The following is an 11612-nucleotide window of genomic DNA, read 5'->3' as shown; positions in this document are numbered from 1 at the left end:
GGTGGCAGAGCAAAGAAGGGGAAAACCAAAGGACGATGTAACGTAGACATGCTAACTGAAGCCGCGATGGACAATGTTTACTACGCGTGTCATAATGTCCAAGAATTACTACAAGCCCGTGGATTCCATCCACCGGACTTCAATAAGAAAAAGAAAAAGGGGAAACGATAAGATATAAAATATATAAAAGAAGATAATGTAATACAAAAATATAGAAAAGCGGCATAAATTTATAAAACAAGACGATAATTGACACATTTTTTAGAAAAATAAAGTGCCACCGCTAGAGTCCCGCCTAATTTAGAAGCAAAAAAGGAGAAAATATCAAAAGAAATGCTTACAATGAGAAGAAAACTTAGAAACTATAGTACAACAAGAAGTGTTTCCCACTTCATTAGTCTTCCGTGTACTTACTTAAGAAAATATATTAGTGTAGTGTTGAACTGTCGATGTAAAGTGATTTTACTCTGTTATTATGCGGTTCTAACAGTGTTAAGAAACATCGTATGAAATGTCGTGGACGTAAGAATTTGTTTAGTTTTTTTGTTTTGTCACACTCAGTAAAACAATTACTAGACGTCAAGCGTAAAAAGGAAAAGAAGATCTGAGATAATATATTAATGTAAAACTAATTGTTAATGTTTCACGCCTGTTAGTAGTAATCAATGTTAGCCAATATTTGCCTACTAAAGTTCGAAATTTGATAATTTTCCAGAGGACCATTAATTTTCTAATAATTACTTATGGACGTTCATGAAAATAGCCATAAGTCCCACTCATGAATTGTAACCAAGGTCCGAGGAATTACTACGCTACATGTGCCTTACGACATATTTCAGACTATTACAATTTTGTCGTCACGAAAACATTTTGTAAATTCTAATCCTCTAATGAGAACACACATAAGCTAATGTGAAGCAAAGCGTGTAGAAAGCTTAGTATTAATAAGGAAGGAAGTTTTCTCAAGCCACGATGCATCGTACTAACAAGTTTAAAATGTGTGTAAACTTAAAGTTAGTGACGCGCTCGCAGACCTTGTTCAGTAGTTTGCGCTTAAACTGTTTTCCGATTAGGAAATATAGCCTCTACGCGACAAAGTTGGGATTGCTGGTTTGAACCTAATTGCATACTTTAAAGTTATGTTATACATAGTTTACGCACATATCCGCATTAAATGAGTGATGTAGAGTCGTAGCATAGTCTTATCCAGCTATTGCGAAACACGAGGACATGAAAATATTGCAGCTAAATACCGAATAGCATCGATTATGCATCATGTGTAATTTTTAGGAACTTGTTTATTACTTAAGGTCAAATTTGAATATGATGAAACTCAAACAAATGGCTTAACACTGCTATTATTATAAACCAGATGTGCTTTTCAAGTCAATCCTAAAGAGTTCTTAACACATTAAAAATTAAATATAACTTATACGTTGTGATAAATTATATTTGGTTATTTGAAAAGTTTGGATGTTATGAATTCGAGTCAATCGATACTTACACTTACACAGCTGGTTACTTTCCCATAAATTATAACTTGGTTACGTATTAATTTTGTTGTTGTTTGTTTTGAAAACTTATATTATTATAATATATTTACTGTTATTATATTTCAAGAACAAAATTGTTTGTTTACTATATCGATTGATAGGTGGGTACATCGGAAATTATTGTTATGAATAAATTACTATTTATTTGTACATCTGTGCGTAAGTTTTAATCCTATTATAATTTTATTTGGGCAAATAAATGTATAGACGAAGTGCGTAGCATATCTATTTGATATACCTAAAACTAGCTGACCCGGCAAACGTTGTGTAGCCATATAAAAAAATGTTAAGGGTGAACAACTCTTATCACTTAGGGTTCGTACACAAAACTGCGATGCGACGTCGCATCGCAAAAATCTGCGAGCTCCCTCGACGCATCGCAAGAACTTGCGAATTGATTCGCATCGCACAGTGGTTGTTGTTGTTGGTCACCCTGAGAGACGCTACGCCGCACGATATCGCATCGCAGCAATTCGCATCGCAATTTTCTGCGTTGCGAATTCGCATCGCGTCGCATCGCAGTTTTGTGTTCGAGCCCTTAGGGAATGAAAAATAGATAGTAGCCGATTGTCAGACCTACTGAATATGCATATAAAATTTGGTGAAAATCGGTATAGCCTTTTCAGAGGAGTAGGTAACTAACTTGTGACACGTGAATTTTATATATAAGAAGATTTATTTTGGGATTTATCCCCAACCAGGCATGTATTTTAGTACTTTTAATATTCTGATAGTTTGATAGGTCAATAACTACTGGTGGTAAATATTATAAAATATGCATAATACGACATAAATCAAATTGAAATTGTCATTAGCAAAATTATTGGCAACGAGAAATAAAAAAGCATGACTTTATAATTATCATGTGTTTTCCAATAGGCGTATTGGTGATATTAAATTGATTTTGGTAAGTAAGTAAAACTATATAATGGATAAAATAACTTTATAAACTTTCTATCTTTCTATTCTATCTTCTTCTTTCTATTCTATTTCTTTCTATCTTTACTTTATATAAAAAAAAACTAAAGCTAAATTGCTTTTATTGTCGCAGAGGTTTCTCATTATTTCGCACTAGATCTTAAAAGATTAAAGTCTGTAGATGTCTTACACTAAATCCCATCTTTTGTGGTATATTTTTTTGTATATATGTAGGTATAGTCCGCGCGAAACTGCTAGTCAGCTCTGAATATAGTAATAAGTCGCGTCGCCATAGCAAATTCTATGACTACAACTGCTCGCAACAACTTCATAGCAGACTAGCAGTTTGGCGCGGACTATAAATAATATATAACCGTGTAAAGTATGTCCACGACCTACTTATGTTTATGTTCATAAGAGTCTCGTCGTCCAATAAAATGGTCGCACTCCGTCCTAACGGCTATCGAAAATCGATCGTACAACGAGCAAGCATTGCTTCCGTTTTTATTGGCTGTCGGATCTTATACCTTATACTCACTTATACTACATCGGTAATATTTAGGTAGTATAGCAGTGCTTGATCAGCAGCTTGTGTTTAAAGCTCTTTCTATTATATTTTTAATAACATTTTACTATCTTCCCTAGTAACGAACAAACTGTGTACTGTGTTAGACGCGTATAATAGAGTTTGTACAACCCTTTGTGATTCAACTTCTGAAACACTACCGCTACACCTATTTTTCTGCCATATAACTTTAGTGTTAAACGTTCTAGTTTGAAAGGTGTAAGAAAGGACACATACTTATCAGAGGCGAGGTAGCAAAATATTTGTGGCCGACCTCAGGTAAAAATCTACTCCTGGATTTGACTTAGACCCGAGTGAAAAAATCCTTCTCATTTTAAATCATCACTAGACTAATAATTAAAATCACAAACTTTCAAATCTCAAAATTTCAATTTAAACAATCCCGCCCTTAAGCAGCGGGTGCCCTGAAAAATCATTTTTTCTACTATAGGTACTATGAAATAGGCATTATATTGGTTTAAACCGCAAAGTTCGGTATCATTTCTACTTAAAAGTAGTTCGGTTCGTGGAAGAAATAATTAATGAAGTACAATAAAATTGGAAATTGGAAGTGCGGTTTGTCGCTTCCACGTAACGAGATGAAAGCTTTGTTAAATACAGGGATTTATAATCAATGTTACGCTGAATGACGAATTTAATTCAATAGGCTTGATATTTGATAAGGCAGCTTCGTATATATTTGGCACATATTCAACATAAGCTGTAGAGTTTAAAATTACCTGCTGGTTTTAATGCTTATAAATAGAGTAGAGCCCATTAATACACTACTGCTGGACCATAAGCCCGTGTACAGTTATATCACGAACCCGGAACTCTCTTCGTATCAGAGCGTTCTAAGACACAAGTCACAACCCTCTGAGATGCAGAGGCTGTGCATATAATTTACGTCTATGCGCGTAAAAAACGAAAGCTTTAGTATGTAATTACTTACTATATTTGTTCGTATTGGAAGTCCTACATCACAATTTATTGGTTGGTATACATTTGACAGACAGAAGACACCGGTACATTTGGTAACATATCTGCTAATTCTTCTATAAAATGCACTTTACTACTGCACTTTATTATGATTTTTTTTGTTTTTATTATATGTTAAAATGACTAATATATTTTTACTATAATTTTCGAAACGCACATGGAATTAAAAGCGCTTCATTGAACATTAATTTATATTTGTATCCGAGCGCTGTTAATTCTATAAAATCGACTAGCATTAAATTATCGAAAATTACCACGAATATAAGGGTTCAATGGTATAAAACAGTTCAATATTAAAATTAGAGTAGTTAAATAATTTTCTGAACAATCGTTATTTCTTTTAAAAGAAAATGAAATAACATTTTGATCGTCAAGAAGACACCTAAATGTGTTGAACAAATAAAAAATAAGTATTGCACGACTCATGATGCGAAGCATCAGAGAGTGCTTTACGATCGAAAAATTTTTTTCGCTTCATTTTGGCGGCTATTTTTATTATTATAGCCTTGATAGTTCACGGAATCAAGATATTTTGCATACTATTGTCGAGATAATTTAATGGAGATTAATTCCATACTTTTTAAAAATTGATTTACTGCAATAGAATTGGAAAAAAACACCAAAATAGGTCAAAAAAATTTCCTGTCCGTCATGTGTGAAACCTGAAAACACTGTAACTTGTGAAAAAATCCATCATTTGAGTTATTTTTTTTTTTTTAATTCTAATCGACGATTGTAGGTCACTGAATGCGAATGATTAATTAATTCAGTGTCGTTTAATTGCAATTAATAAAAAACGAAAGCTACAAGACTATATCTATAGATATTATGTACATTTATTCCACCAGGGGCGCTTGTGCAGTACCTTCTTCCTACTACAGCTGTTTTTTCGGCAATTAATTTTGAACGACTTAAGTTTTTTTTTTACGATCGAAAAATTTTTTTCGCTTCATTTTTTTTTTTTTTTTTTTTTTATATTTCATAATTAAATGAGCATTATGAGTCGTGCACTTTTGGATTTTCCAAACTGTGTTTATTATTTCTTCTCTACTGACATTTAAAAAAAGCATCGAGGAAACTGCGAAATAGAATCTTTTTAAAGAGTGAAAGAAAAATCCTCCTGTTTCAAAATGCACCTGATGTTTTGTAGAGTAAGCTGATATTTTTGCGCTATGTTTGAACAACGTGAGAAACAGAAATGTAGCTGTATTTTCTTTGATAATCTCATTACTTATTAGAAGTAGGCAAATAACAGATTAGAGGTAAAATTTGTTATTTACGAGTAACAGAGGATTTCGAATATGAACTAAAAAGAAACGAGTATTCAGTATTGTTTTAACTTTCAAGAAGTAGGTTGTTAACCATAAATAAGAGTAACATTAGATCATTTATTCATCAGTACTTACAGACAACCCGTGAAAAGAAGCTTTTTTTAAATTAATCTTTCTACACATCTTCGCTTCTTAGTGTAATCCAGCAAAATTGCAAATTAATTGGATGTTTCGTAGCGGATGAAATTGACTAAAATATTCAGGCCAACACACAAAATCTTTTTCAGGCTTATTTTCATGCATATTTTTACAAACTACACTTTGAAAATCCTTCTCTCCTAAGTAAACAAATATACCTATACTCGACATATTCCATATTCAAAATGAATTCCGCTTTTGTGTGTAACGCAAAATGTTACGAAACCACCGTGCCTAGTGATCACTGGTACTGCTTCTATGATGTCACATTGAAGCATAATGCAGTAGGTACAGTATAGTACAGTACAGTAGTCAGTACGGTAATATTCAATAGACGGTGCGGTCTTTCTAGGAAAAGGATTTAACGTGTACGCAAAAAGGTTTCGTGGAAATAGGGAAAGTGCTTCAGCGTCACGTTAATTTGTTTTTCCTTTGTGTAGTGGGTATGTTGTGTTTTAACTCCAAGTATTTGTAATTCTTACACGTATTATATTAATAGGAGATACTTTATGTTCTCTAATTTACATTCATAGTTCATAGTTTTCGTTAAGCTTTCCCTCTTTTCTGGGATGTAATTTTTTTCACAATCATAAGCAAAAGTATTATTACTTTCTTTTCACCTTTGTAACCTATTTTAGTCATCAAAGATTAATTTAAAGGAGTTGAACTTCGCAGCAGCACGAAGTTCACTCATCTGTTAGTATCTTCAAGTTGACAGAAATCCATTATAATTTAGCTAAGAATGAACCTATAACATATGCTGTGGACCATTTTAGAGCCGTAGATTACATTGCCGTACTGTCTAAAAATACTAAAATATTTCTAAAACACATTCATATATATTTAAATAAAATTAAATTCTGATCTTTAATAGATTAAACTATTAAGATTATTAAACAAAGATTCATTCATTCAAAAACTTTTAAATCTTGTTAAGAGAACCTTAATAAATCTCGTTCCTACTCCCGCCGTTGAATTATTAGATAGCTAACGAATGTAAATAGATAGATTCCAATAAATAACTGAAGGGCCCCTAAATTCCGCTGGAAACGTGGAATACTGATTATATTACGTATTTACACAAGAAATAAGTAACAATTATCTTCATTTTTTTCTTTATTACTTTTACGCAGGGACCGTTAAACATAACTTCATAATTAGGAAGATTAAATAAGATCATTCTTGGACCTACTTTCGTTTTTAAATAATTCCGTCAAGATACATATAGGCATAACCATTTATTTGTAATAAATTCTTAATTTGTAATAAATGCATAATAATATCAAATTTTGAATTTCATGCTTGGTCCGTTTTTTGTAAAATTGTAGTTATCAAAACTGAATTAAAAGCTTCGGCCTCGACCCTAAATAAATTTATTCATGCTGAATTAATCTACGGGCACCTGTAATCAACTCCAACAAGATAAGATCTTACCTAAAACGGATCACAAATACAAAGTAAACCTTGAGATTCTAGCTTACTTATAGGTAAGCCTCTTTGACTAGGTAAGGTATAGAGATCTTTCCACATAGAGCCAAAACATAATGGTAGTAGGTTCACGAACATTAACCTTAAAAGAAAAATACGTGCAGGGGCGGGTCTTGCGCAATAGAACTACAAAAAAATAGCACTTTAAAACTAATAAAACACCGGTATAACTTCAGAACCCAATCGTGAACAATGGGGATCCCAGCAGTGGGCATAGACCTCGGCACGACGTACTCCTGCGTGGGTGTGTTCCAGCACGGCAAGGTGGAGATCATCGCCAACGACCAGGGGAACAGGACAACTCCCTCATACGTAGCGTTCACCGACTCTGAGAGACTTATCGGTGACGCTGCTAAGAACCAGGTAAGATAAAGTTATGATATAGGTCTGCTAACACATCCACTTCCTCAAATATTATGGTTATTTTAAAACCTTTTATTACGATCGCTTACCTAGCCCATTCATATGAACTTTGATGCATAAAATTGTCTATTCTGCTTGTATTGTATAGTAAATTCATGTAGGTCAGGCCGTGTTCAACCATGCGTTATATCATTTCAGGTAGCCATGAACCCGAAAAATACTGTGTTCGATGCAAAACGTTTGATTGGACGAAAATTCGACGATCCCAAAGTCCAACAAGATTTGAAACACTGGCCATTTGAAGTTATATCTGACGGTGGTAAACCAAAGATCGTAGTGGAATACAAGGGACAAAAGAAACGATTTTCACCTGAAGAAATCTCGTCAATGGTCCTAACAAAAATGAAAGAAACTGCTGAGACATTTTTGGGAGGAACAGTAAAAGACGCTGTTATAACCGTTCCCGCATACTTTAATGATGCTCAACGTCAAGCTACGAAAGATGCAGGGGCAATAGCAGCTTTGAACGTCCTGAGAATTATTAATGAACCAACAGCTGCTGCTTTAGCTTATGGTCTCGATAAAGACTTGAAAGGCGATAAAAATGTTCTAATCTTTGACCTTGGTGGCGGAACTTTCGACGTATCAATATTACAAATAGCAGAAGGGTCTCTTTTCGAGGTGAGGTCGACATCAGGAGACACACATTTGGGTGGCGAAGACTTCGACTCGAGGATGGTTGATCATTTTTGCCAAGAGTTCGACAGAAAATATAAGAAGAATATTAAAAGTAATCCTAAAGCAGTAAGGAGACTTCGAACTGCTTGTGAAAGAGCTAAAAGAACGCTCTCTTCTAGCACGGAAGCTAGTTTGGAAATAGACGCATTATTTGAAGGTATCGATTTTTACTCCAAGATTACTAGAGCACGTTTTGAAGAATTGTGTTCGGATTTATTCAGACAGACTCTTGGGCCAGTTGAGAAAGCATTAAAAGACGCTGGTTTGAATACCAGAGAAATACACGATGTTGTCATGGTTGGTGGATCAACTAGAATACCAAAAGTTCAAAGGTTGCTACAGGTACGATAATTAATTTGCAAGTATCAACTTCGTCTTAGTCTAGACTTTCTGATTAAATCCAGCTCTTCCACAATATCCTTATTTTATCTCTATATTCCAATGGATTTTTTTATTGAATTTTGATTACCCAAGATCGTGAAGGTGGTAGAACCCTTTGTGGTTCGACTCCGGCGGCACGACCACCTTACCTATTTCTACCTCATAACAGCAGTGTTAAGCGCTGCTGTATTCTGGTTTAAAGGGTGTGGTAAGGGAGACATACTTTTCCGAAGCGTTCCAGCTTAGTCCTCAGGGGTAGCGGCGCATCTGTAGCCGTCTGTCAGGTAGGAATATCTAATCCTATCTGGGGTTAATTACAGATGTCCATGGGCGGCAGTAGCCACTGGCCAACAGGTGGACTGCATGCTCATCTGCTACTCTTATATTATAAAAAAAAACACAATTGATTTTTCAGCTTTGTTAAGGGAATCAGTAGACAAGATCCAAATAAGTTCCTTTAGGTGTTTGACAGAAGATATATGTATAAAGAATGTTTAATACGAGCAGATAATAAATTTGTTTCAACAGGATTTTTTCAGTGGCAAGACCTTGAACCTCTCCATAAACCCTGACGAAGCAGTCGCATACGGAGCAGCTGTGCAAGCAGCTATCCTTAGCGGATCAAAGGACACCCGCATTCAAGACGTTCTCTTGGTGGACATCACTCCATTGTCTCTCGGAATAGAGACAGCTGGAGGTGTGATGACAAAACTAGTCGAAAGGAACACTAGAATACCAATAGCGCAAAAGAAAATCTTTACCACCTACGCCGATAATCAACCAGCTGTTACAATTCAAGTAAATATGATAAATTATCCTGTATGTGATACATATTTCTATTGCACATCATACTTACTCGCTTTTGTAATCCATTTCCGTTAAGATAGGTCTTCTATGACATGCATTAAACGTGTTCCATTCGTAACTCATAGTAAACTTCTATATTCCTGCGTAGGTCTTCGAGGGTGAAAGAGCCATGACGAAGGATAATAATTTATTGGGAACTTTCAATCTTACCGGTATACCGCCAGCGCCGAGAGGAGTGCCGCAAATAGAAGTAGGTTAATTTACCATTATTTAATCTTGTTGACCATATGCTTTCTCATTTTGAGAGGATGATATTATAGACAGAGCAATAACATTTGCGTTGCTGCATTTTTTAAAGATGGAGCCAAATACAACCATAGTATATCCGTCGCTATCTTCTAATAATGGAGAAGCCGGCTTAGGACGTGGGAGCATGCACCTTGACACTTGATATTATCTTGCCCAACAGCTATCGTCTACCTACATCTATTCTCTTAAATTTCTCTACGCTAATCTATATGTATTCGTATTTCCAGGTCACTTTCGACATAGACGCAAACGGTATTCTAAACGTCAGCGCAGAAGACCGAAGCACAGGTCGCTCCGAACGCATAACCATATCAAACGATAAGGGGCGTCTCAACAAGAAGGACATAGAGAAGATGCTCCATGACGCTGAGAAGTTTAAAGCTGAGGATGATGTGGCCAAACAGAGGGTCGAATCTAGGAACCAGTTGGAAGCGTATCTGTTTGGATGTAAAGCGGTAAGCACTGCATTAAAATACCCTTGAAAACTCATTGTTATATTTTTGCTTTCTAAGTGATTTTCTTATTTCATCTTAATACGCTCCCAGGGACTCACGCACGTGGACAATATTATTACTGTGTATTTTATATCAGGGAGGTAGAACTCTACGCAGTATCGTAAAGCATTAACAGGTGCCATGTTAATAGCTACAAATTATCATAAAACATGTAATGCATACTGGTTTATTCGTGATGAAGTAGATAACATACAGTAATCAGTTGACATTATTGGACTGATAAAAACGAGTATTTTAAACATACACGCAAAAATCTTAATTTAATTATTCAGCAGCTCTTGCCTTATCCATCAAATCATTTTCGCTAACAATTTTTTTACACAGGCTGTTGAAAACGCCGGCAACAGGCTGACAGAACGTGAAAAAAACGAGGTAATCACGGAGTGCAACAATCAACTTCGTTGGCTCGAGTTGAACCTGGACGCTTCTAAGTCCGAGTTGGACCAGCATTTGAAGGCTGCTCAGGCGGCCTGCCAATCTGCTATGATGAAGCTACATGGTGCCGGTGGGCCCAGCTGTGGGAGGAATGATAGCGGTGGGCCAAGAGTCGAAGAAGTTGATTAAATGGATCAATTAATGAACTTAAATAGACCACAATTCGAATCTGTTGCCGCTTGAAGATGACTTCTGCGTAGAGTTCGGCAACTGTTGCTTATATTTTTATTAGTGTAGCTACTACTGTACGACTAGTTAATCTACTTTAACATTATAGCAGCTATATTTGAAAGATCACACTTATTCTGCGTTTTATCTTGTATAACCACGCATATGAATTTCAGTCAGAGCTATTGCATAAAACTTTCGCTTACAATATCCATTTGAGGAAGTGGCGACGCCACATCACACAACGAAAACATCATGCCCTTTTTATTACAGCTCATTTATTCTTAGCCAATAAAACGCATTATAAACAGCACTGAAAGTATTCATGCAGAAAAAATATATGTAAATTGTTTATGTTAATAAAAGTTAATGTTTATATTTTTCTTTTTGCTTCGTGCGTACTCTCTCATAATTAAATTTAAAAAAAATCTCACTTCTTTCACAGTGCTATATTTTTTATTAAATAACTTGTGTTTGGTAAACATTTTAACAGTACTTGATAGTTTTTAAAATTCTTACAAAAATAACTATGTGTATTGAATTAAAAATAATAACACTCAATATGGTACAAAATCATTTATTCCAAAAATATAACAACATGTCGAGCATTTAAAAATTACTTTTTGGTGTTCCTAGTCTACTCGCGTGCTATAAGGTAACGAAAATTATAAAAATATATTTTAAGATATTTGAAATTAATTCAGTTAGTCACAACGTCTACATGCCACTATACAACAAATATTTTTATTATAATACACATCTTTCACAGTCAATGTAGGTAATAGTGCATAAATTATTTCTTTAGAAATAAAAAAAATAACTTTAACTTTAAAACTAGCTTCAACTTTAACTTTAAAACTAGCGAGATGTGAACAGGTACATCACTATTGGATTATCATTTTAT

At 34.8% G+C, this 11612-nt stretch overlaps 1 protein-coding gene across 1 annotated transcript; it reads left to right on the top strand.

Annotated features, from left to right (window-relative positions):
* The first annotated feature begins 5808 nt into the window (after nucleotides 1–5808).
* LOC140757951 (heat shock protein 68) lies at nucleotides 5809–11099 on the top strand. The gene is made up of 7 exons (XM_073093869.1): nucleotides 5809–5947; nucleotides 7169–7355; nucleotides 7554–8435; nucleotides 9003–9272; nucleotides 9430–9531; nucleotides 9818–10045; nucleotides 10430–11099. Exons 2-7 carry the CDS (start codon nucleotides 7185–7187, stop codon nucleotides 10667–10669), a joined length of 1893 nt encoding a protein of 630 aa, XP_072949970.1. The 5' UTR covers nucleotides 5809–5947; nucleotides 7169–7184; the 3' UTR covers nucleotides 10670–11099.
* The last annotated feature ends 513 nt before the right edge of the window (nucleotides 11100–11612 follow it).

The sequence above is a fragment of the Epargyreus clarus genome, unplaced genomic scaffold (genome assembly GCF_041222505.1).
Source record: "Epargyreus clarus isolate Ecla_fem2 unplaced genomic scaffold, WU_Ecla_fem_2.2 ptg000005l, whole genome shotgun sequence".
Classification (NCBI taxonomy): Eukaryota; Metazoa; Arthropoda; class Insecta; order Lepidoptera; family Hesperiidae; genus Epargyreus; species Epargyreus clarus.
The sequence above is the reverse complement of the archived record's forward strand: the minus strand, read 5'-3'. Positions and strand labels throughout refer to the sequence as shown.

What these genes read in the sequence shown, in the direction of transcription:
- LOC140757951 (XM_073093869.1), top strand. Translation starts at nt 7,185, where the DNA reads ATGGGGATCCCAGCAGTGGGCATAGACCTCGGCACGACGTACTCCTGC. An exon ending in AAGTTCAAAGGTTGCTACAG is followed by an intron (nt 8,436 to 9,002) that starts GTACGATAATTA and finishes TTGTTTCAACAG; the next exon opens with GATTTTTTCAGTGGCAAGAC. An exon ending in GAGGAGTGCCGCAAATAGAA is followed by an intron (nt 9,532 to 9,817) that starts GTAGGTTAATTT and finishes TCGTATTTCCAG; the next exon opens with GTCACTTTCGACATAGACGC.